This window comes from Fringilla coelebs (assembly GCF_963513975.1).
Source record: "Fringilla coelebs genome assembly, chromosome: 16".
NCBI lineage: Eukaryota > Metazoa > Chordata > Aves > Passeriformes > Fringillidae > Fringilla > Fringilla coelebs.
This window is the reverse complement of record NC_140042.1, coordinates 6,448,241-6,469,098: the sequence shown is the minus strand read 5'-3', so window position 1 is coordinate 6,469,098 and position 20,858 is coordinate 6,448,241. Positions and strand designations below refer to the sequence as shown.

The following is a 20,858-nucleotide window of genomic DNA, read 5'->3' as shown; positions in this document are numbered from 1 at the left end:
TAGTCTTATACATTAGTGTATGATAATTATCATATTTTAAATATGGTGTGAGAACATTTGATGCTAAAATATGCTCTTCAAGCCCTTAGGAGGTCTTAACATTTGCCTTACACCCTTAGAAGTGAAGTTTTGAAAGTATCAATAAATTCTCATCATGCAGGTTCTGAACATTTTGTATCTGTATAAATGCCAAGTCAAATGTATTTTTCTGAGTGGTAGTAAATTAGTGGGAAATACTCTATACTCTGCATTTTTAATTTAAGGTTTATGAATTTTTCAGGCTGGCAGCCCATTCAGGGAACCACTAATAAAGTTTTTGACACGTCATCCATCCCAGACTGTGGAGCTGTTCATGATGGAAGCCACTTTAAATGATCCACAGTGGAGCAGAATGTTTATGGTAAGCTGTGTGGGGAGAGGAGCTGGAAAAAACCCTCAGCTTGACAAATCTGATGAACATCTTTTGCATATTTTTGCTTGTATGACCTTGTAGTCCTTAATCATGGTCTTACTCTTCACTGCAGGGTTCCTGTTCCTGGTTTTGTATTTGTTTGTCCTGAAGTGTTGATTTTATACCTTTCCAGATCATGTAAGGCTGTTACTGAAGTGTAGATGTTATTTTTATATACGTGAAATACAACCTCTGCAACTTTAGTGTGGCATATAAAAGCTACAGGATGATATAGTCTCCTGGTATTTTGGCTTTTAAAGGTTATTAAAATTATTTCTTCCCCTTTTGCAGAGTTTCTTGAAACATAAAGATGCCAAACCTCTGCGGGATGTACTGGCAGCTAATCCCAACCGATTTATCACTCTGCTGCTGCCTGTGGGTGCCCAGGCAGCCGTGAGACCTGGCTCCCCCAGCACCACCACCATGCGCCTCGACCTGCAGTTCCAGGCTATCAAGGTACTCGTTTATCTTGTTTGTCTCTGCACTGGATAGCTGAAACCTCTTCTAGAAGCCTCTTACATCCAGGCTTTCAGTGAGTGTGTGTGTATTACGGCTGAAAGAAAAACACTTGTAGAAATGTGGAGTGTTTGTAGCCAGAGCTGCTTTGAGAAGGGAAAAGAGACTCGAATTATCTCTGCTTTTTTTTGTCAAGTAGGATACAAGAGGACAGCATGACAACAAAACAGAAATTTATTTTTTTAATCTAAACTATTTTGTATTTCACTCTTTTGTTTTGCTGTTGAATATTTTAGCACCCTTAATTGACCTTAAGTGAGTGCTCGTATATCATTGTTTCTCCTGACACATCTCTTGTGTGTTGACTGTGTATTTGTCTTGTTTTGCTTTGGACAGATCATAAGTATTATTGTTAAGAATGATGAATGTTGGTTAGCAAATCAACACTCCTTGGTGAATCAGCTGAAACGTGTATGGGTGAGTGAAGCTTTTCAGGAGAGACATAGGAAGGAGAATATGGCTGCAACAAACTGGAAAGAGCCCAAGCTGTTGGCCTATTGCTTATTGAATTACTGCAAGTACGTAAAAATCTTTAGTTCCTAGACCCTGCATGTATTTTTTTAATTTTAATTTTGAAAATACTGTAAAGGTGTATAGGCCTACTATAAATGGTTTGCAGTTATTGAAGAGGAAATGTAATATATTTCCTAATATTGCTATTAACTTTAAAACCATGCCTGTAGTACTGGCTGCTCTTGCTTTTCTGCTCCTTTAAAAGATGAATTTCATCAGCATAGTAGTTTGTGTATTTTTTCACAGAAGCTTTGTATTTTATGTGTTTCCACAGAAGGAATTATGGTGATATAGAGTTACTCTTCCAGTTGCTTCGAGCTTTTACGGGCCGATTTCTCTGCAATATGACTTTCTTAAAGGAATACATGGAAGAAGAGATCCCCAAAAACTACAGTATCCCCCAAAAACGGGCTTTGTTCTTCCGGTTCGTAGACTTGAATGACCCAAACTTTGGAGATGAGCTCAAAGCCAAGGTAACTAAAGCAATTAAATCAAAGAAGCCTGGTATTTAGGTTTAATTTTCTTCTTGGGAACTAGGGCAACAAAACTCCCTTACTTAAATGTCAACGAGTTTGATAATTGGCAGAGTCATTTAGGTGAAAATATCATACCTGAAGAAGAGCGATAATAAACAGAGACAGCAATTTATCTTGTGCTCAATGCTGGCTGCTTTAGTTTACACTTTCTTAGAATCTATGCCCTTGGAAGGAAGAAGGTGGGGGAAAAAATTGGTGTGTGTCTTTTTTCTTGGGGTTTTATTTATAGTTTCCTTTTGTAACTCAGTGAGTGTGTCCAACAGGCAGGTTTACATGTGGGAGTACTCGAATGTTGGCTGCCATTAGAATAATATAATAGTAAGTAAAACTTGCTTTGTTTATATTCTGTAGGTGCTGCAACATATCCTGAATCCTGCTTTCTTGTACAGTTTTGAAAAAGGAGAAGGTGAACAGCTGTTAGGCCCCCCAAACCCAGAAGGAGATAATCCAGAAAGCATCACTAGCGTTTTTATAACAAAGGTAACAGTCTTTGTTTACATTGAAGGATTTGGAAATTAAAACAAAGTTTCTCCTCTCATTTGACTTTTCATCCTCATTTGAATTAGTTGTTCTGTTCTGAATATTATGGTCTGTTACGTTGAATTGCTTCATAATGTTGAATGTGAGATCCATTAGTCAATCAGTATGATGGGACTACAATTTTCAGTTCATGCTGTTTTCAGATCTGGAATGTGGCTTGAGAAATGGGCCTTACTTGGCTATAATCACAGTGTTTTTTATAAGGAAAGCTTATAAAAAACCCAGCAGCAGTGTCTTTCTAATTCACTGCTATTTCATGGAACCAGTCAGAGGTTATAAAACAAATGTTGTTGAAGATGAGGGTTGGGGTATTTTATTTATTTATTTTTATAGGTTAACAATTTGGGAGTTCCCAGATGTGCCTATGATTTAAAGGTTCACACTTCAGGAGGTTTTTTTCTGGGTACTAAACTGAGTCAAGAAAGCAATTTTAATTAGTTCTTAGTCTTCTTAAAAACCACTCAAAAAGCAAAAATTTGGTACTTTGCCTTTATAATATTAAAAGTAATTTTTTCGTCAGCTTCATTCTCTCTTCTTTGATCCTGCCTGCAACTAGGTACTTGATCCAGAAAAACAGGCTGATATGCTGGATTCTCTGAGGATCTACCTGCTGCAGTTTGCCACACTGCTGGTGGAGCACGCCCCCCATCACATCCACGACAACAACAAGAACAGGAACAGCAAACTGCGGCGCCTGATGACCTTTGCCTGGCCCTGCCTCCTGTCCAAGGCCTGCGTGGACCCAGCCTGCAAGTACAGTGGCCACTTGCTCCTGGCACACATCATTGCCAAGTTTGCCATTCACAAGAAGATTGTTCTGCAGGTATTGATCACGGGCTTGTGTTAAGTTCATGGAGTGCTTTCTTTTATTGTAAGATTCCAAGTAGAAGCTGCACGGTGGTTTTGAATACTGAGAATAATTCAAACACCACAAACAAATGCAGAAGCAGCAGGCCAAACAAAGGTTTAATACAGATTTACTTGGGAGAAGGAGAGTATAGAAAAAAGTGTAAAGAAGAGTGAAAGCAGGAGGGATAAGTAAGACAAGTAGATGTTTTGGTTGAATTAGCAAAATTGGGAATGTTTCTTCATTTAAGAGACAGACACTTCAGTTGAGACACAATATGGGGACCAAGGGAAAACTTTAAATTGGACAGTGGAGAGGAAGGAAGAAAAGGGAATGTAAAGGAAACAGGGAAACAGAAGTATATGCTCTATTCTTCTGCTGCTGACGTATCATGGTATTTTTAGCAAATTATGGGCCTTTGGAGAAAAATTGTCGTTTTTAGAAAACATGTATTGTTGTTTCCCTTTCTTTATAAATGCTTTGTTTTTATAAATGCATACAGTATTAATGCTGATGAGAAGCTCTGCTGTTCAGGTTTTTCACAGCCTTCTCAAAGCTCATGCAATGGAAGCCCGGGCTATTGTCAGGCAGGCCATGGCTATCCTGACTCCAGCTGTGCCTGCTCGAATGGAGGATGGACACCAGATGCTCACTCACTGGACACGAAAAATCATTGTGGAGGAGGGCCATACAGTGCCCCAGCTAGTACATATTTTGCACTTGATAGTGCAACATTTCAAGGTACTTGTACTGTTACTCTGGTACCCACTGTATTTCCTGTATCAAGGAAGTAAATAGTTTGATTAGAGAAGCAGCATAATCTGATTTATATGGTTTGGCTTCAAAATGCATCATTTGTCTGTAAAGATACTTATCTATAACTCAATACAACTGTTTAATAGCAAGTAATTTATTAAGCTTTGTCATGATTGAAGTTAGAACTCCAAATGTCAGTATAGAGTCTGCAAGATGAATTCATTGCACATGCATTAGCAGTGTTCTTTAACAGGTCTGTGAAGATTCTCTAAGAGTGCTTTAAACAAAGTGCAGAACCATATTCTTTGCCATCCTCCAGTAATCCTTTTTTGTTTGGCTTTATATATTCTGTGGGATTAACTAGATCACTTTTATCTGTAGCCAGTGTATGTTGGGAAACATTAAACAAATGGGGGAATGGTGCAGAGTGTCAACATAGGAACATTTGTTAAAACATGTATTAAAATGCAATCTAAAGGGACAGCTAATATACATTTTTCAGTAATTGATGCCTCAACAATTTTTGAAAGAATATCTGAGTGTGCTCAAATGTGAATTGAAGCTCTTTAAAAGGCTTGGGAAAAAAAATGGTATGATTGGTCCTTGAGAAAAACCATGAGTCTTAAAAAGAACATGTTCATTTGAGTGCATGGAATCAGTAGTCACTACTGAAAGTTGTAGCCAGAATACTATTTTCAATGCACCAGTTAATTTTCCATATTGTAAAATTTGAAGTGGTACAGGTTTAGCAAACTTTGGGATTGATGATTGTTTTACAATTTTGCTTTATTTCAACTTTCTAGGTTTTGTGTAGAATGTTACTGGTTAATGACTAATATTTCTGTGAAACCATTTTTTCAGGTTTATTATCCTGTGAGACATCACTTGGTTCAGCATATGGTTAGTGCCATGCAGAGACTGGGCTTCACTCCCAGTGTTACAATAGAGCAAAGAAAATTAGCTGTGGATCTTGCTGAAGTTGTTATTAAATGGGAATTGCAAAGAATCAAAGACCAGCAGGTAGGAAATCGAAATAAATGGGTAAAGATTGAACTGTTCCACAGTTTAATGTACTTTCTTTTAACATGCACATTGCTGATATTTCAGCCAGATTCAGATATGGACTCAAGTGCAAGTGGAGAAGGAGCAAGTTCTGCCTCATCTGCTGTTAAAAGAGGATTGTCTGTGGATTCTGGCCAAGAAGTAAAACGATTCAGGACAGCTACAGGAGCAATAAGTGCTGTAAGAGATAATCAGGATTTGTTCAGAGACTCTGAGTAGTGTAATTGTTTCTTCCATATGACTCGAAACTCCCTAAATTGAAGGTTTTAGCTTTAGCAAGTGTTTTAAATCTGTTCTTGTTGTTTTCCTCCTTCAGTCTGGCTGATGGCTGTTGTGTTTTGTGTGCATGCAGGTGTTTGGACGGAGCCAGTCCTTGCCAGGAGCAGATGCCCTCCTTGCCAAGCCCATTGACAAGCAGCACACAGACACTGTTGTGAATTTCCTGATTAGAATTGCTTGCCAGGTACTGTGGTTATTCTGATAAGCAGATACCACTGTGGAGGAGCAGCCAAACCCATAAACCCCTCTTTTCCTCTTAGGCTTGGATTATTATAATGTTTCTGTGTTTTGTTTGCATGATTAGTTTATATATTTGGGTGATGCTGCAATGTATGCTTGTTCTATTGCCTAGGTTAAATGTCAAGAATACTTTATCCCAAAATATTTAGGGAGTTTTATAGGGAATGACTGTATCTAGGGGTAATGATTGAAGTTTTATTTTCAAAATCCTATACATGGAATTACTTTCCTGCAGCATGTAGAGCTAAAGTTTTTCACAAAATTTGGAGGGAATTAACTTTTCTAGAATGGGAAATATTGTCTGGGTGTACCTCCAGGCTGACAAATTTTATGACTTTTGCTCCTGCAGCAGACTCAGCTGGTAAGTAGCATGGGATTTTATATCCCACAGTCCATTGCAAAAAATAGATGTGCTCTTAAGTATAAAGATGAATTGAGTAAAGAACTGCACATGTTTATGGATACCTTGCAAACAGTAAAGATTAACCATCTTGAGCATGTTCAGAGTTGTAGTAATAAAGGATAGCATGAAACTTTTGTTTAAATGCACCTTTGATGAGTGATTTGGGTTAATTAGCAAGCAATTTAGACACTAGTTCTGGTGTTTACTATTAGTTTGTCAGCTTTTTATGTGTTAGATGCTGTGTGACTGTACTGATAAAACTACTTAAGCTCATCCATTTCAGAAATAAGAAATTACATGCTTGCATGGAATGAATAATAAATTAATGACTTGGTTCTAAAAGGGTGTCATTTTGTTAACTCTGATTAATTGCTAGGTAAATGACAACTCCAACACTGCTGGATCCCCTGGGGAGTTGCTGTCTCGTCGCTGTGTCAACCTTCTGAAAACAGCTTTGAGGCCAGACATGTGGCCCAAGTCAGAACTGAAGTTGCAGTGGTTTGATAAGCTGCTCATGACTGTGGTAGGTAGCATTCTGGTCCTGTAGGTCTTTAGGTTTCCCTGGCATGTGGGATGATTGAATACCAGTCATATCTGGATATAGATTTTTACAGTACTAATCTTTCCTTTGTAGTGAAATAAATAAGTTGTTAAGTGTGGGAATTGCAGCAGTGGTTATAATTTGTAGAGCTGCAGTACTGACTGGTTGGCGCGATTTATTTATTTTTGGGGATTTTTTCTTAGTAGGTTTTAACAGATTTGATCTGAGTTTAGTAATCTGTGTAATTCCTGTTTACCCTTACTCACTGCCTTTTTGTATGCTTTCTCTTTAGGAGCAGCCCAATCAGGCCAACTTTGCCAACATTTGCACTGGCTTAGAGGTCTTAAGCTTCCTGCTGACTGTGCTACAGCCCCCTGCTATCCTGAGCAGCTTCAAGCCCCTCCAAAGAGGAGTAGCAGCCTGTATGACCTGTGGGAACACCAAGGTTTTGAGAGCTGTCCACAGTTTGCTGTCTCGCTTGATGGGAATTTTCCCCACAGAACCAAGTGAGTGGTGTTTTCTTCCTCCTTTTTATCCTTTCTTGCTGAATAACTTAAGTGGTTGAGGGGTGGGATGAAGGCACTCTTTGGAATGTGCTATAATTCTGTTTTATGATTCCTGCATTTAATGGTCCATTTTAGCTTGCACTTTCAACCTCTGATTAAAAAAGGAAAAGCTGAAAGAAGTAATCATGTGGAATACATCATTATCCATTGACATAAAAACTTAATAACCTGTGGCTGTCATAACTTTAGTTCAAGAAATGCATGCTATAAATTTAATGTATTTTTGCGGTTAGAATTTTTCTTCAGAAGTGCAATTTTTTAGTTACTAAGTTTTGCTGTTTTGCTGAAACAAGGGAGATAAAGTGTAAAAAAGAAAGGCAATAAGTAATATGCTGTGTCTTAATAGAAGCTAATTTAGATAATATTTTCTTGGAGAAAAGTCAATCAGAAATGTAAGACTGCCCATCAAATTGAGTTATTCAGAAGTGGTACACTATTATCAAAGCCATACTGGTATAATAAAGAGCTTTATATAAATGAGGGATCTGCTTGTGTCACCTTACATTGTTGACAGTGTAAGACTCCAGTGCTGTTTCAGTGACTGTACATTCACAGTGTAACTGTTCTTTGCCTGTTCTGTGGGTAATGTTACCAAAACTAAACACACCTCTGAACTCTGCAGGTACCTCAAGTGTAGCTTCCAAGTACGAAGAACTGGAGTGCCTTTATGCTGCAGTTGGGAAGGTTATTTATGAAGGACTGACTAATTATGAAAAAGCCACCAATGCCAACCCTTCCCAGCTCTTTGGTAGGTGTCCCACACCCCTGGCAGTTCTGTGGAAATGCCCCTGAATGAGTCATGTCTTTGTCACAAGTTTCCCTTTCCATAAATCTGATCTGATAGAGAGGAAGCTGTGGGAAGCATTTCAAGCTAACTTGAGAGAAGAGCTTGGGATGTCATGTCTGTGAAGAAAGGGAATGGAGGGGGGTTGATTGTGTTCTGTCTGCTCCCTGAAGTGACTTGGGAGAGATTTTTGGAGGTGGGGAGCTGTAGTTCTGCTAGGTGGAAGCCTTTTGTATTCAAAGTGCATAGGGAAAAGGTGCAATATTGATAGTAGCCAAAAAATAAAGTAAAAGTTAACTGGCAGCTTCTTACATGGAAAAAACCCAAATCCTGCAGGTCCTCTGAGATACAACAGAACAGTTCAAGGAATCTGTGTAGAGTCTTATGTGTTCCTGCCTTTCTTTTTAATTTTTTTAAGCCTCATTTATTAGCTGATTTAGGTCATGTATTAAGATTTATGTGTTTCTAGATCTTGAACTCTCAGTAATCAAGAAATTAAAAAAATACTATTTTTTTTTGAGTGACAAAATCTGAATTTTTAGCATAGACCATTCTGAAGAGCTGAAATGTTTTTCTTTTCTTGTTTTTTTGTACTTACTGAACTGCTAGACAACTCAGCTACATAATAGAATGACAGAGATATATAGGAATAATAGAGTTTGGCCCAGAACTGGTTGTGTTGGTAATACAGACCTGAAATTGTACAATGTTGGAAAACCTGCTGATTTAAATGGCAAATGTCCTTCACTGTTCTGTTCTGTGAGCTGTGTAGATGGCTGTAATTTTACCTTGGGAATTGCCTATTTGTCAGATGTCAGGAGGTACTTTACATCAAACTAACCATGAAAGATGTTTCTTGCATTTTGTCCAGAGCTCTCTTAAAAGCAGCACCACAATCAAGCTGTCAGGAGGTGCATTTTGTAGTAGTTCTGTGGCTCAGAGGCTGAGCTTTGTGGGCCAAATTTTGTGCCTATCTGATCAGAAAAAGAAATCAAAACTTTGGCAGGAGCGATTCAATGATCAGAGCATGCTTCTGTAGATATGCTGTGTAGATAGTTTAAATTAAAAAGTTGCAGTAGTTTTTTTTTAAGTAGGTATAATTTTACAGGATGTGTGTGCTTTTTTTTTTAAGGGTGAAGTAGTCAACTTGAGTTAATGTCTCCAATCCACAGAAACTGATTTATTAAACTTCATAAAGTTTCTAGGTTAGAAAGCCCAAGTTATGATTTCTTAATTATTAAACCCGTGCCTACTAATTTAAAAAGTTTTTCTACTTTTTGCTACTAAAATAAATGTGCAATATCAGGAGTAGTTGCATTTTTTAAGGTCTTGGGGAAGTATTTGTTCTCAATGCCTTTCTTCCTGTCCTCCCTTTTTCCCTGTGCTGTTCATCACACACCTGTATACAAAAATTTGAAGAATTTTGATTAGTGCAAAAGTAACCTTTTAGACTTACTCTAAGGATTAAAGTGGAGACTGAAATTTTTCTCCAGATCTCTCCAGATTTCTAATGTTTGTAACCTGGGTAGTCCCATCCTTCTTTCATGGCACCTGTACCTTACTCAGGTCATGCCCAAGAGAAGTTTTAATTCCTGAAGCCTTGTTTTTATCTCTAGGGACTCTGATGATTCTGAAATCTGCATGCAGCAACAACCCCAGCTACATTGACAGGCTGATCTCAGTTTTCATGAGGTCCCTGCAGAAGATGGTCAGGGAACACCTGAACCCACAGGCAACAGCAGGAGCAGCAGAAGCAAACACAGGTATTATCTTGTACAGTCTGTTAATGATTAGAAGTGTTGGAAAGTATTAAAATATCTTCATCCTAAAGGGATTCAAATGACTTTGCAGGGTTTGTGTGCATTATAACTTGTTGAAAAATACTTCAGCCTTAGTGAGTAGTGCTACTGAAGTATTGAGAGCTAAAAATGCACTTATGAGATCCAGTTACCTGCTTAATATATGAATTTCAGTATTAGCCCAACCTTTTCAGTCAAGGGTTAGTGAAACATTTGTTGAGCTGCAGAGTAAATAGAAGTACTGAAATTCTTCAAGGCTTTACAGTGTTGAGGGGAGAGGGGCTGAATTTTTTTGATTGCTCTGTGCTTTCACTTTTTTTTACTCCTTCCTATTTTATAATATTGGAACACCTGTGTTTGAATTAACTTGTTGAACCTGATGCTTTAGCTTTTAATCTTAAAATGGCATCTCTTTCAGTCAGTATAATTCTGATGTCAAATGAATTAGAAAAAATCTTCTTGTAGAAGAAAATTCAGTGCTGGGAAAGGGCCCTGTAATTTACTAATGAATAAGCTACTGAAGTAAACATTTTGAAAGAATTGTTACTGTTAGATTTCCAGCCCATACTTTAATTAGGTAAATGAGAACCTTGTAAATTTTATTAACACTGAGAAACAATTGGAAAATGATTAAACTTCACTGATAAGCAAGTCAGGAAATTAGCTGAACAGAATTAGAGAATTGTCTGCATCACAGGCAATTTCTTTTACAAAGTTAACTGTAGTTTTTCACTATTAGGGGTCTGTAATACCTTCTACTAAAGATCTGCAGAAAGAAAAAAGCAAGCTTGCCTTTAGGATTTTGAATGGATTTGGTTTTGAAAGAAGTCACAGAATTATAGAATAATTTGGGTTAGAAGGAACCTTAAAGATCATCTAATTCTGACTCCTTGCCATGGGCAGGGGCACCTTCCACTGGACAGTTGCTAAAGAGCCATCTGAACTGGCCTTGGGCTGTGCTTAGCCCTGTAGGAATGTAAAGTAGTAATTTTGAACACAGTATCTGTGGGGATGTATTTCCAGCAATAGATGATGCTGATATTTTTAAAATTACAGCATCTTATCTGGAAAATTTTTTCCTAGGTGGTTCATAGGTGAATACACAACTCTAACCCTTTTTTTGCATCCATAGCAGGTACAAGTGAACTGGTAATGCTGAGTCTGGATCTTGTGAAAACTCGCCTGGCTGTGATGAGCATGGAAATGAGGAAAAATTTTATACAAGCTATTCTAACATCTCTCATTGAAAAATCCACTGATGCCAAAATTCTTCGTGCAGTGGTAAAAATAGTGGAGGAGTGGGTGAAGAACAATTCACCAATGGCAGCTAATCAGGTAAATTGAGTAGATGAAGTCATTGTTGCTCTCAAATACTAAATAACTATGGTTAGCCAATATAATTCATCAGTTTTGACAATGTGGTTTGTAATGATCTGTTATATATGTTTAGATGCCCTTGATGGTGTTTAGACTATTTTCATTCCCTGTGAAAATAGCTGCAGCTATAGATACTTGGCATTCTATAGGCTTATATTTGGCGTTTGATCTCAAATGCTTCTTTGTGGAGAACTTCCTTTAAAGTTTTAAAATATACTTCACATTAACCTGGATAGAAAGATTCTTCAGGAGGAAGATGACTAATGCTGGTATAAATTGTGTTACTCTTTAACATTTTGTGGCCTCCTCAGTCTGCCATATTTTTGTTAAGAGTTGAGCTCTTTACAGCCTAGTGCTGTACAAAAGGACCTACACTTTTTATAATATACAATCAGAATTTTTTAATCCCTGAACAACTTAAACTTATTTTTAGTCACAATTTAAAAATTCTCCAGTGTGTATTAGGAGGGTAAGTGCTTGAGTTATTTTTAAGAATTATGACCTACCAAGCTCTTTTCAGTATTTTAGAAGCAGAGTCCTGTAAAGAATGGCTGAGTTTTAATTTGACTGTGGTAGTTCTCTGCATGTTTTAAGATGAATTGACAAAATTAATCATGTGTTCTTTTACCACAGACACCTACTCTCCGGGAGAAGTCCATTTTATTGGTGAAAATGATGACTTACATTGAAAAGCGTTTTCCAGAAGACCTTGAATTAAATGCTCAGTTCTTAGACCTTGTTAACTATGTCTATAGGTAATTATACCAATTAATCATTTATTGCAGCTTCTTGGTTCATAATTTGTACCATATATGAACTTTATAACATGTCATCAATCCTTTTAGGTCTGAATTAAGGGATTTTTTTTTTTCCTAAAATGCAAAGTCAATTCACTTTACTGAGACCATGGTGCATATTTATGGAATGCAATTTGAAAACAGTAGTTCCTTAGTAAGGATTTTTACTTTTGGCACTGATAAAATACCTCCACCCCAACTTCTTCTTTTACCAAGGCGTCCTTGTAGCTGACGGTATTCTCAACACTGTGGTTACAGCTAAGATTTCTCTTTTCACATTCATAGGCTATAAAGATTATTTTTCCTTGAAACTTAATTGTAAATTACACTTTCGGAAGAGTTACTTTGCTAGGTAGACTTGAAGATTTGAATCACAATGAAATAATTAAAATAGTTACCTTATCAACAAATGCCAGGTATTTAATGGTGTGCTGCTGCTTCACATTATTTTGCAGTCACTTTGCTGCTGTACACTGCTGGTTCACTGTGCAAAACTTTCATGTGCACACAGTGCTCAGGAAGTTTTATCAATCAATACCATTTGTCATTTCAAACAGCATACATGTGTAGCTCAGTGTTTCACAATTCTGATAAGATTTTATCCTGAAAGAGTATTTCTGATAGTTCTGGGCAGTTTTACAACAAGCAGCAATATTTTCTTTGCTGTTTCTCTCAAAAATTGCACCTGGATGTTTATCGCATGTGTGGTTTTACAGAATGTTGCCTCTTCAGGATTTTAGTGTGTTATACAAAACCTAGGAGTCTTCTCTTTCTAATGGCTCTGTTATTTCATCTTCATTCATTTTAGGGACGAGAATCTTTCTGGGAGTGAACTTACAGCTAAACTGGAGCCAGCGTTTCTCTCTGGTTTGCGCTGTGCCCAGCCACTCATCCGAGCCAAATTCTTTGAGGTCTTTGACAATTCCATGAAACGCCGCGTCTATGAGCGCTTGCTCTATGTGACCTGCTCCCAGAACTGGGAAGCAATGGGAAATCACTTCTGGATAAAGCAGTGCATCGAGGTAGGGAAATGACTCGTATCAGAAATGCAATTAGATGCGTGCTTTATTCCTTATTTTGCCTTGCTGGGTGTAAAAGCATTGTGTGGTATGTGTTTTGTAGAGTGTATTGTCTGTATCAAAGCTGAAAATACCAAGTCTGCTGCCTCACCTCCTGTGGTGCTTAAAAATATATACAATAGCTAAACAGTGAAATGCTGATGCTTGGAAAGTAGCTCTAATAGAAATGTTTAAAATCTATTTACTCTGCCAAAAGCTTAATGAGCAGGTAATACTTAAGGAAAGCAATCTCTTATAATTGATAATGACTATGAAAAAAAACCCAAGAATTGTTATAGGAGAAGATTCTGAGAAAACTGTTAAAGCTGGAATGTTTCCTAACAGTATGACAGCTGTTAGGTGGGATTGCATTGAAATGAAATTGCATCTTTGCCTGGGTTATTTAAAATAAAATGGGACAAAACCTTTGATTTTAACAATTTGCATATTAAAGCATGAATTTAAGGTGTCTGTGAACATCCAGTTTAGGGTAACAGAATTTATTAGCAGATTGAGGGGACTTCATACATGTGTTAAAAAGTACAAAATTAATAGAATCTCCTAGGCCTAAAGGCTAGGAGATTCTATTAATAAATGTGATAAATAGGCCTTAAACTTGCTATTGCAACTTTTATCTTGTTTTTAAATATTAAACCATAGTGATGGTTTCTTTGAAGTTCTGCAGTAAATTATATGTTCAAAAACTCTTGTTACTTCTCCACATGGTAGCTGCTGTTGGCAGTGTGTGAGAGGAACACCACGATTGGCACCAGCTGCCAGGGGGCCATGCTGCCCTCCATCACCAATGTCATCAACCTTGCTGACAGCCACGACAGGGCAGCCTTTGCCATGGTCACTCACGTCAAGCAAGAGCCTCGGGAGAGGGAGAACAGCGAATCCAAAGAGGAGGTAACTGACAGAAAATACTGTGCAGAAAGCAATCTCTCTGATGGAATTCAGCTCTTCCTAGTTTCTCACCAGATACCTTTGGAGAATGAGTGATGAAGATGATATGTGCAGATTGTTCGTGTCTGCTGTGGTTTAAGCATGCGTGGGTCTCTCAGAACTCCCATTCATTCATTTAGACTTTACTTCAGCACTCTAGGCAATTACAGATCTGAACCTGAAGAAGGTGCAGAAACAGTGAGGCCTGAAATAAATTGATCAGGAAGGTGTTTTCTATTGTGGAAAATAAGCAAAAGTACATAGAAAATGCCTATTTTTACTTACAGTGTTGTTTATTTCTATGTAGGATGTTGAAATAGACATTGAATTGGCTCCAGGAGATCAGACCAGCACTCCCAAAACAAAGGAACTTTCAGAGAAGGACATTGGCAACCAGCTGCACATGCTGACCAACCGGCACGACAAATTCCTCGACTCCCTTCGGGAAGTGAAGGTGGGTGCAGGTTGTTGGTGACAAACTCTTTAATCCTAAAATTTCACACTGATATCATCCTCCTTCACTGTAAGTATATTTTAACAATTCACTTCAGAAACTAGTGATGACAAACACAGGATATAAGATCAAAAATGTGTATCACCATCTTGTGATTAAATAATTTCTGAGAAAATAATTTAGCTGAAATCTATGTTTAAATAACCACACTACCAACAGCTCTATCCAATTAACCTGATTATTCCTATTCACCTGATGATCAACATCTTCCCTTTTTCTGTCCTTTTTTTGATGGTTACAGTAATGAATCAGAGTCTTGATCAACATGAAAATAGGATTAAATTTTTGTTGAAAAGACATTAGTATTACTACTGAAACAACTGTATAACTGAACTGTTTTGCCACAGGATTAATTGTATTTTCCTTTTTCTGTACATCTCTCTGTTTCCAGACGGGAGCATTGCTGAGTGCCTTTGTTCAGTTATGTCATATTTCTACACCTTTGGCGGAGAAGACTTGGATACAGCTGTTTTCACGACTTTGGAAAATCTTGTCTGACAGACAGCAACATGTGAGAACCTCTCTCTCTCTCCCATTTGCAGATTCCTGTTTGTAAATGACTGCTGTTCCAGGAAAATGTGTTTATGTGGCGACTTTGTTCACTGGCTTTGAGATATTTGCCATTCTCAGCCTGTTGAGTGCTGTGTACCTGTATCAATGCATCTTTTGAAAGAAATAGGGCCTTTCATTTTACAAAGAGAAATGTACTCATTGAAGGGTTGTTCCCTGTATAAAGAGATGTTAAATCTGATTTCTCTAACTGAAGAATCTGAATAGACAGATAATATTATGTTTTTTCTTCTAGGCTCTAGCAGGTGAAATAAGCCCTTTCTTGTGCAGTGGAAGCCATCAGGTGCAGAGGGATTGCCAGCCAAGTGCCCTGAACTGCTTTGTGGAAGCAATGTCACAGTGTGTTCCTCCCATTCCCATCAGACCTTGTGTCCTGAAATACTTGGGGAAAACTCACAACCTCTGGTTTCGTTCTACACTCATGCTGGAACATCAAGCCTTTGAAAAAGGACTCAGTCTGCAGATTAAGCCTAAACAGACAACAGAATTTTATGAGCAGGAAAGCATAACCCCTCCTCAACAGGTAGTGTTATATTTATTGAAATACCTTGTGAAATACGAAGAGAAAAATCCAACACTGACAAGTCCTCCACTAAGCCATGTCCCCAGTGTCACATTTTACATGTATTCTAAATACCTCCAAGGACAGTGACTCTAGCATTATCCTGGGCAGCCTGTTCCAGTGCTTTACAACCTTTTTGGTAAAGACATTTTTCATAATAAATCTAAACCTCCCCTGGTGCAACTTGAAGCTGTTTCCTCTTGTCCTATTGTATTATTGACTTGTTGAAAAATTGTGTTGGTTTTTTATGGTTTGATCAGTTATGTTAGGGAAGACAGGCAAGAGTCAGTGTACAAGCCTTAGGATGTTTTTGTCATGCAGTGTTGTTTTCAGTACATGGTTCTTACTAATTTCTTGCCTTGTAGAGTTTTAAAGAGAATTTTAAGAAGTTTTATAAGCCCTTCTCTATTTGCCTCATTGTAGAACATGGGGTTTGCTACCTACTATGCTTTATACAGACAGCTTAAATATGGAGAAATATGTGTTCTTAACCTTGCAGGAAATCCTGGATTCCCTTGCTGAGCTCTACTCTTTGTTACAAGAGGAGGATATGTGGGCTGGGCTGTGGCAGAAACGCTGCAAATTCCCAGAGACAGCCACAGCCATTGCCTATGAACAGCATGGCTTTTTTGAACAGGTACAGTCTTGATTTTAGAAATTATCTGAGTAGTTCTACTGTCAGGATAAATATTCTGGTCAGCAGGAGAAACCTCTGAATATTAATTATTAACTTCAGTCTTATAAAATGGAAAGTGCCATGGCTTCTCTGCTGTCTACAGTAGTAGTTTGAAGCCTTTTAATACTAAGTAAGGTGAAATTTTTGTGCACACCCATCAGATTTTCATGACATTTGTCAAGCTGTCAAATAATGGCTATATTCAGGAATGAATTTAACACACTTGACTTTTTTTCCAAGTCTATGAAGGCTTTCTTATCACTTGTTCTTAAAAATAAAAGAGTATTGAGTTATTGTGTGCATAGCAGATGGAAATCTGGAATGGTTGAATTTTCTTTAGGCACAAGAAACTTATGAAAAAGCAATGGAGAAGGCTAAAAAAGAGCACGAAAGGAGCAACGCTTCCCCTTCCATCTTCCCTGAGTACCAGCTCTGGGAAGATCACTGGATTCGGTAAGACTTGGAAGCTGATGTGGAACAAGGATTTTTACCCTGCAATAGAAGCAAAATACCCTGCTCTTGGTTTAAAGCATTAAGTTATGAGATTAAACTTACCTCAGGACTTAGCTCAGATACAGGGGAAACCTAAGGGAATAAAAAAAGCTATTTTGTATTCCCTTAACAGAGCCTCAGAAGTGATATGCCTGAATTGCTGTAAAAATGTAATTTGCTATTGGTGGAAACAGACTGGAGCTAAAATTTGTTTTTCCTATTAAAATGGTTGTTCTGGGAGACACAAAATGCAGCTCTTCCCTGTTCACAGATTTCTGTATTATAACTGATAATAAATAAATAAAAAAAATCTTCCCATCTGGATAAAACTTCTGCAGTGCTTGCAAAGCTGTCTGTAGACAAACAAATACACAGATAATATTTTGATACACAAACATTTATTGTTTATTGTCACTTTTCTTGAAGTTTTTTTGGTTTTTTTTGGTAACAAAATTGACACTGCATTTGATTTTCTTAGTTGCTCAAAAGAGTTGAACCAGTGGGAGCCTTTGACAGAATATGGGCAGTCCAAAGGTCACATCAATCCTTACCTGGTGCTGAAGTGTGCGTGGAGGGTCTCAAACTGGATTGCTATGAAGGAGGCTCTGGTGCAGGTGAGTGAGGGCTTTTTGTGCTCATGTTTAGTTTCTCCTCATCCTGCCTTGGGTATCTTCATTCTGACTGTTTTAGGAACCATCCCATGAGAATAAGCTGGTGGTTATTGTCTTGAGGCTGCTAGGACAGCCAGGCTGCACGGACATCTTGAGCTTCTTGGGGCCAATCACAGACTTGTGTTGGAGTTGCCAGTAGATTGTCTGGAATTTTTTTAAAGTGTTGTATAAGGTGTCACTAATCTAAAGAAGATGGAAGACATGGGGGGGTTTGTGTTTTGATTTGGTTTTTCTTTGGTTTGTTTTTTCTGTTTTGTTTTAATTTTAAGGAGATATATTCTCTGTTCATGGTAGGTAGGGTTGTTCATCTGATGGGTTAATATAGAAACATAAACCAGATGGAAAACTGAAATCTAAAAGGTGAGAATACTGCATTAAATCACAGGTGGAAAGGAGCTTGCAGATCTTTCTTGCACTGTTGTATACAGCGGGGAAGTACTGGAATTACTCTGCTAAAGATGCCAGAATTTGCAATAAAAGGGTGAAGTGCGTATTTAAAATACAATGTGAAGCCAGATGTCTAAGTAGCAAACTGCACATGCAACAAAAACTTATGGGTACTATTTACATTTTAATTAATTTCTTTTGTTCTTATGACACTTAGTATTCTGTGTCCTACTTAAGTATGCAACTTCAGAGGCTAAGTATAGAAATATTTGAGAAACCTTTAAAGCCTAAAATAAGAACTATATTGTACAGTATATTATAAGCCTTGGGCTTGAAGAGAGTGAAATAGATCATATCTGACAGCTTCTGGTTTTGGACAATTGCAAGTTGAGTGGAAGTGACAACCCTGAGTAAGTGCTGATATGCTGTAGCTGCAGTTGTATTAAATGAAGTATTTTCAGTAATGAGACATTTATTTTATAACTGAGGAGAAGATGCTGCTGAAGCCATAAATGGAGCCTTTGTGACTCTACTCAGGTTCTTGTAAAAGTGTCAGCACACGTTTGCATAAATATTGGGATCTGAAAGAATAATTGATTCTATGCTGCTGTACCTCACTACTCCAATTTTATTGATATTCTTTAATGTGGCTGTTTTTTGTCAAGTTCCATGGTTGATTCACAAGAGAGGCCAGAGACAATGGCAAATATCTATCAGTTTTCCTAAATCTTTGTGAAAGATTTTTAATAATCTACCCATTAAAGTTGAGCTATTAAAACAGCAAGTAGCCTTTGATAGGACCCAAGACTCATTTCCATTTGCTCACACTGCCATTGTGTTTAATGATCCAGTAGATAACATAATAAAGAAGGAGATTATTTTCACTGTGTAAGTGTAAGGATGCTACCTGGCACTTTCTCTTTGCTGGCTCAGGCGTAAAAGTCAGTTGAGGATAACAGGAATAACAATTGTAATGGTCACCATACAGTTTATCAGCAGGAGGATAATGCAGGGGGATTTCTGTGTTGCACATCAAACCATAAAGAGCTTGATGTAAAGTGGAGGAAAAAGAGGTGAGAAAGTTGTAGATTAAAGGCCTGCAGTGTCAGCTGGTGAGCACTGGCTCAGTGCAAGTTTGCTGTAAAGTGCTCACAGAATTTAGGTGCTGCACAATTCAAATGCTTTGCTGGGTTTAGTTGCTGTATTTCTACTGTTCCAGAATTCTGAGGAAATGGTTTAAAATTCTTTTATAAATTATTTTAGTATTGTGACCTGACTTTGCACCTGTGCTCAGGAATTACTTTAACATAAATGAGAAGTTGGTTGTGATTACTTGAAAAAATATCACAAACTTAGCAATGCTCTAGAGCAGACAGGGAGTACAATGCTGCATGATGTGGGACAGGTAGGCACAGGATCCTTTTAGGTGAGAAGTTGCCATTACCTGTTCTGGAGCCCCTGAAGCATTTCAGACATAGTGTGTGTTATCTGCTGAGAAGCATCTCCTGGCGTTGTGCAGGGTGAATTGTTTGCTGTGAGCTTCCTGCTCCTGGGGCAGGGCTGCTTTGGGCTGGCTCAGCTCTTTGAGATGCATTACAGTTGTCAGTGTAAAAATACCCCGGCAGCAGCTTGGGCATGGGCACTTCTCTTGTGCTGAATTGGCAATTCATGTGCTAGCCTGCCCTTGCCAGTAACTTTAGGAGAGCTGAAACTCCTCTAGTGACACAAATGTTAATACTTCAGTCAGATATTTTTAAAAAATGAGATTCTTTTTAAAACATCAAAGCCGTTTATTTAAGAAAGCTTAAAAAAAATTAACTGTTTGAGTAGGAACAATCTTTACTGGATGTTTCTCCTATTCCATGACCAGGTGGAGCTGAGTTGTCCAAAGGAGATGGCCTGGAAGGTGAACATGTACAGGGGGTACCTGGCCATCTGCCACCCCGAGGAGCAGCAGCTGAACTTCATCGAGCGCCTGGTGGAGATGGCAAGCAGCCTGGCCATCCGCGAGTGGCGTCGCCTGCCCCACGTCGTGTCCCACGTCCACACCCCCCTGCTCCAGGTAACAACAGAGCTCTCATCTCCAGTCATCCTCCAGTAGCAGCTCTCAGAACTTTCAGCAGCTGCAAGGGTGAAATATTTAGTGTTTATAATATATATATAGTACTGATGGTTTTTGCATTGTGGTATTTCTTTGTTCAAAGTTGCAGAATGTGTTTCTTTTTCTTTGGAGTACTTGTTGCTTATCAGGAAGAGCTTGTTAGTGATTAAACCCACCTTTTTTCAGATCTCCAGAAATATTTTTTGGGAAGCACCTGGCACGATTGTGATTATATGGAATATGTAGTTTAACTATTAAATGAAATGAAATAACATGTTTTACATGGTGAAAAACGAATGGCTGTGTCCTTTGAAACTTTCACACACATTTTACCATAACAAAACTGGATTTCTGTTTCCTTTTGAAATTTATAAAATATCAATACTCTGTTGTTTTCTCTGTGATTTAATCATGTAAATAATTAATTTTCAACTGCAAGAGAAAAACTTTTGAGAGTAGATGTTTTATTGACAAGTATAATCAAACAGAAGTAGATGCCTAAATCCATCTTTAAAAAATTTGATTTGGCCTAGAGTTACTTTCAGAAGATTCTTGAAAATGAACCTTGTCTCCTCTAATCTGTGTGGAACCAGTGTGGAAGAGGGGCTGAGGCAGGATCGTGCTGGGCTTGGTAGTGTGGGATTTAGGCAAAACCTGCCATTCATTTGACACTTAGGCTTTGTCCCTGTTTAGATACCCTATAAATATATACCTGACAAAGCTCTTGTTCCTGTGGAGGGAACCTTTCATCTCCAGGGGAGAAACTGTAGAATAGCTCTGTTTTCATAATGGATAATTTCTTGATGGGCCATTGCTCAAAGATCTGACACTGAGCCCTGCCTGTGGAAGTGCAGAGGACTTTGCTTTGAGTTCTC

At 38.1% G+C, this 20,858-nt stretch overlaps 1 protein-coding gene across 1 annotated transcript in view; it reads left to right on the top strand.

The window, feature by feature from the left end:
- Window positions 1-20,858, top strand: part of TRRAP (transformation/transcription domain associated protein) — a 74,274-nt gene that overhangs the window by 29,433 nt on the left and 23,983 nt on the right. Inside the window, exons 33-57 of the mRNA XM_084216868.1 lie at window positions 281-400; window positions 743-907; window positions 1,304-1,485; window positions 1,755-1,953; window positions 2,368-2,496; window positions 3,113-3,379; window positions 3,938-4,144; window positions 5,021-5,179; window positions 5,267-5,401; window positions 5,574-5,684; window positions 6,520-6,666; window positions 6,977-7,190; window positions 7,873-7,998; window positions 9,651-9,797; window positions 10,966-11,168; window positions 11,844-11,965; window positions 12,816-13,029; window positions 13,795-13,974; window positions 14,318-14,464; window positions 14,916-15,035; window positions 15,330-15,617; window positions 16,156-16,293; window positions 16,673-16,785; window positions 17,303-17,438; window positions 19,753-19,944. Coding sequence (XP_084072994.1) covers window positions 281-400; window positions 743-907; window positions 1,304-1,485; window positions 1,755-1,953; window positions 2,368-2,496; window positions 3,113-3,379; window positions 3,938-4,144; window positions 5,021-5,179; window positions 5,267-5,401; window positions 5,574-5,684; window positions 6,520-6,666; window positions 6,977-7,190; window positions 7,873-7,998; window positions 9,651-9,797; window positions 10,966-11,168; window positions 11,844-11,965; window positions 12,816-13,029; window positions 13,795-13,974; window positions 14,318-14,464; window positions 14,916-15,035; window positions 15,330-15,617; window positions 16,156-16,293; window positions 16,673-16,785; window positions 17,303-17,438; window positions 19,753-19,944 — 4,161 coding nt within the window. The remainder of the gene's footprint in view (window positions 1-280; window positions 401-742; window positions 908-1,303; window positions 1,486-1,754; window positions 1,954-2,367; window positions 2,497-3,112; window positions 3,380-3,937; window positions 4,145-5,020; window positions 5,180-5,266; window positions 5,402-5,573; window positions 5,685-6,519; window positions 6,667-6,976; window positions 7,191-7,872; window positions 7,999-9,650; window positions 9,798-10,965; window positions 11,169-11,843; window positions 11,966-12,815; window positions 13,030-13,794; window positions 13,975-14,317; window positions 14,465-14,915; window positions 15,036-15,329; window positions 15,618-16,155; window positions 16,294-16,672; window positions 16,786-17,302; window positions 17,439-19,752; window positions 19,945-20,858) is intronic.